The sequence below is a fragment of the Anastrepha ludens genome, chromosome 3 (assembly GCF_028408465.1).
Source record: "Anastrepha ludens isolate Willacy chromosome 3, idAnaLude1.1, whole genome shotgun sequence".
In the NCBI taxonomy this organism is placed as follows: Eukaryota; Metazoa; Arthropoda; class Insecta; order Diptera; family Tephritidae; genus Anastrepha; species Anastrepha ludens.
Window position 1 is genome coordinate 99997066 of NC_071499.1, and position 2935 is coordinate 100000000.

Sequence of the window (2935 nt, forward strand, 5' to 3'; positions counted from 1 at the left end):
CCATATCAATGCCGTGATGGTTTGGATCACTAGATTGGAGTGCTACTAAAATTTTCTAAACTATTCAATTAGGGGATGCCTTTGTATCATATTGTGTAAATACAAAATAGTGTAAATGAAAAATTGCTGCGCTCCTTTTGAAATCCCCTTTATTCACATGGAAAATATGTGCAATAAATAAAACAATTGTAATTTTTATTTTACCAATTTTAGCTTTATTTTCCTCTTTACTTATTAAGTACGTATGTAGCTACATAATTCTATAACTTATGTTTGCCCACATTTATAAAATATTGGAAATTTTATATTTACATATAGTTTGTATATATAAACATACACTTGTATACAATTGTTTATTGTAATTCAATTTCTTTGCCAATGTTTATAATATTACTAGTATTAAGTATTTGTATGGATGCACTGAATTGAAAAATGGTTTTTGTTTTTATAAGTAAATAAAGTACATATTTGGGAATCAACTAATTTTTATACCAATTAAAATCGTTCATATGTAACGCTTCACATTGATAATTAGCTAAAATATTTACACGCACACATACATCCGTACATACAAACATGCACAAATAAATGTTTTTGCATACACTCTTTATGGGCTTTATGAGCACTCACACAACAAACTTTTGCATTCATTCATAGGATACATTTTATATTAAATACATTAAGAATTTCTAATACAATATTTGTATGTAAGAATGTATGTATGTTTGTTTTTGGAGCTGGTTCAATATATAATAATACATAATAAATCTGCTTTTGAGAAAAATAATCTAATCTAATTGGACTGAACTTTTCTTAATAAAAACTCCATTTAATATATATATATTTATATAAAATATATGTATATACATATGTATATATTTTTAACAAACAAAGGCAATTTGTGAAATTATAAAACAAGAAATCAGTTTTAAAATTGAGTGTCTCTAGCTGATTACTCACATACCATCAAAACTAAAAGTGATTACTTCGAAAAAATTTATTAAAACAATTAGGTGTTCTTAAGCTGCTAAGCGTCTTTTAATTTCACAGAATCAAATTTATGTTCTAAAAATATTTGGATGCATTTAGAACAGTGATGGGCAAACCACTCCAAAGCAACAAATTGAGTTGACGGTGACTACCACTGATGTAAATGCATCGCTTGTTAAATTAAAAAATAATGATATAAAACAGAGTTAACGGAGACTTAATAAAAAATTCATCTTGTGGTCCAAAATTTTATAATTAAAACGATACCCCCTTACAACACATACATACATACATATGTAAGTATATAAACAAAATGCTCATTAGAAAAATCTATAAAAAGTAACATTGTGTAGAGTTAAACGAACTTGTATAAATATACTCGTATATATAACAACTTATATGCAAATGACACACATAGGTATGTAGATGCAGTTCTAAATTCTTATAAAAATGAAATAATTAAATTAAATAATTAAACAATCATATTTACGCAATTATTTCAGTCTTGGATATACTTGAAGAGCTTTGTCTTTTAATTGCGTTGTATTGTTCTGCATGATTACCCAAAAAATCGAAAGTGGAACATATTGTATTTAGTGCTAAAAAGATTTTTATTCATGTACATATGTACATATGTATATTTTCTAATAATTCATAATAAAGTAATAACAAGTAGTACATATGTAGTTATTTAAAATCTATTCAACTTCAATGAGTTGCTCGAAATATATGGAGGGGTAGATTATTCTAAAAAAAAACTAAAGAAATGTCATTGTTTTATTACTACTAATTAATTTTTTAATTACATTTATGTACATATAAATCACTGGTCATGAAAATAAATATACACAGGGGAAAACGAAGTGCAATGATTTCAAAGGTTTTCACATATTAATTAAATTATATTTAAAAATGTATGTCAGTTAAGGCAAGTAAGGCCCCAAAATTAAAATAAAATACTAAGTACTTTACACGCATGTACAGTTGTATGTGCATACACATGTGTAAAAATACATATCCGCATACGAAACATGTGAGAGACTTATTGTAGACTTAATTTATATTTAAATTATTGCTTTGGTATCGAATGCCTCTGGTTTTATCTCAGTATATGTATAAAAACTATATGATCAGAAAGGATAATTGGGTAAAAGTTGGCTCCGACAGCACGCACTATTTTCTTTTTGGAAACAAAAAAATCCATTTTGCTGCAAAACGTATTATGTATGTGGAGTATACTCGTAGTGAGAGAGTATTTACATATGGATGTACATATATGCATACTTATAGCTACATATATATGCACATGCATATGTGGGTTCATATACGGAAAAGTCGGGTCTTTACACGTATTTACAAAATCTCCATCGCTTTTATGGTCCGCCTAAAATAACCAATCGGTTGGTTCATTATTTTATTTGATTATATATTGGGTTTGTGTGTGTGCATTCAGAAAATACGCGACATCATGCGATTTGCTGTCGATAACTGATGGGGCTGAGAGTTTTGAGGCAGGGGATGCGTATGGTGGTTGTGATGATGCAGGCGGGGATCGAATGGAAGATGTGGATGTGGTGGTGGTGGCGCTAATAAACGCGTTGCCAAATGTTGATGGTGTGGACTGTAATTCATAGTGCTGTCAGGGCCACTGTTTGCGCTACCAATCCAATGGGGGAAAAGTCATGCCTCTTCTTTCAATGAGATGGGGTGTGTTGGCAGGCTTGTTGGTAGATTTGCGTCGTTATCGCCACTAATGCTACCGGGCAGTGAAATATTGTTGCCAGTATTGCTGCCGGTTATGCCAACAAATTGAGATGGGAATGATGAAAGTGAGCTTGCAGGTGATAATTGTGTTGGCAATTGTGATTGGAGATGTTGGGCTGCAGCGGCAGCTTGTGCGGCGGCTACTGCATTTGCGGCATTTGCTGCTGCAGCCGCTGCTTTG

At 30.9% G+C, this 2935-nt stretch overlaps 1 protein-coding gene across 2 annotated transcripts in view; it reads right to left on the bottom strand.

Moving 5' to 3' along the window:
- Positions 1 to 227: 227 nt before the first annotated feature.
- Positions 228 to 2935, bottom strand: part of LOC128858605 (B-cell lymphoma/leukemia 11B) — a 111499-nt gene continuing 108791 nt past the window's right edge. For both annotated transcript variants that reach the window (XM_054095011.1, XM_054095010.1), the window contains exon 5: positions 228 to 2935. This exon is cut by the window's right edge and continues 2443 nt beyond it. In XM_054095011.1, coding sequence (XP_053950986.1) covers positions 2671 to 2935 — 265 coding nt within the window. In that variant the 3' untranslated portion in view covers positions 228 to 2670.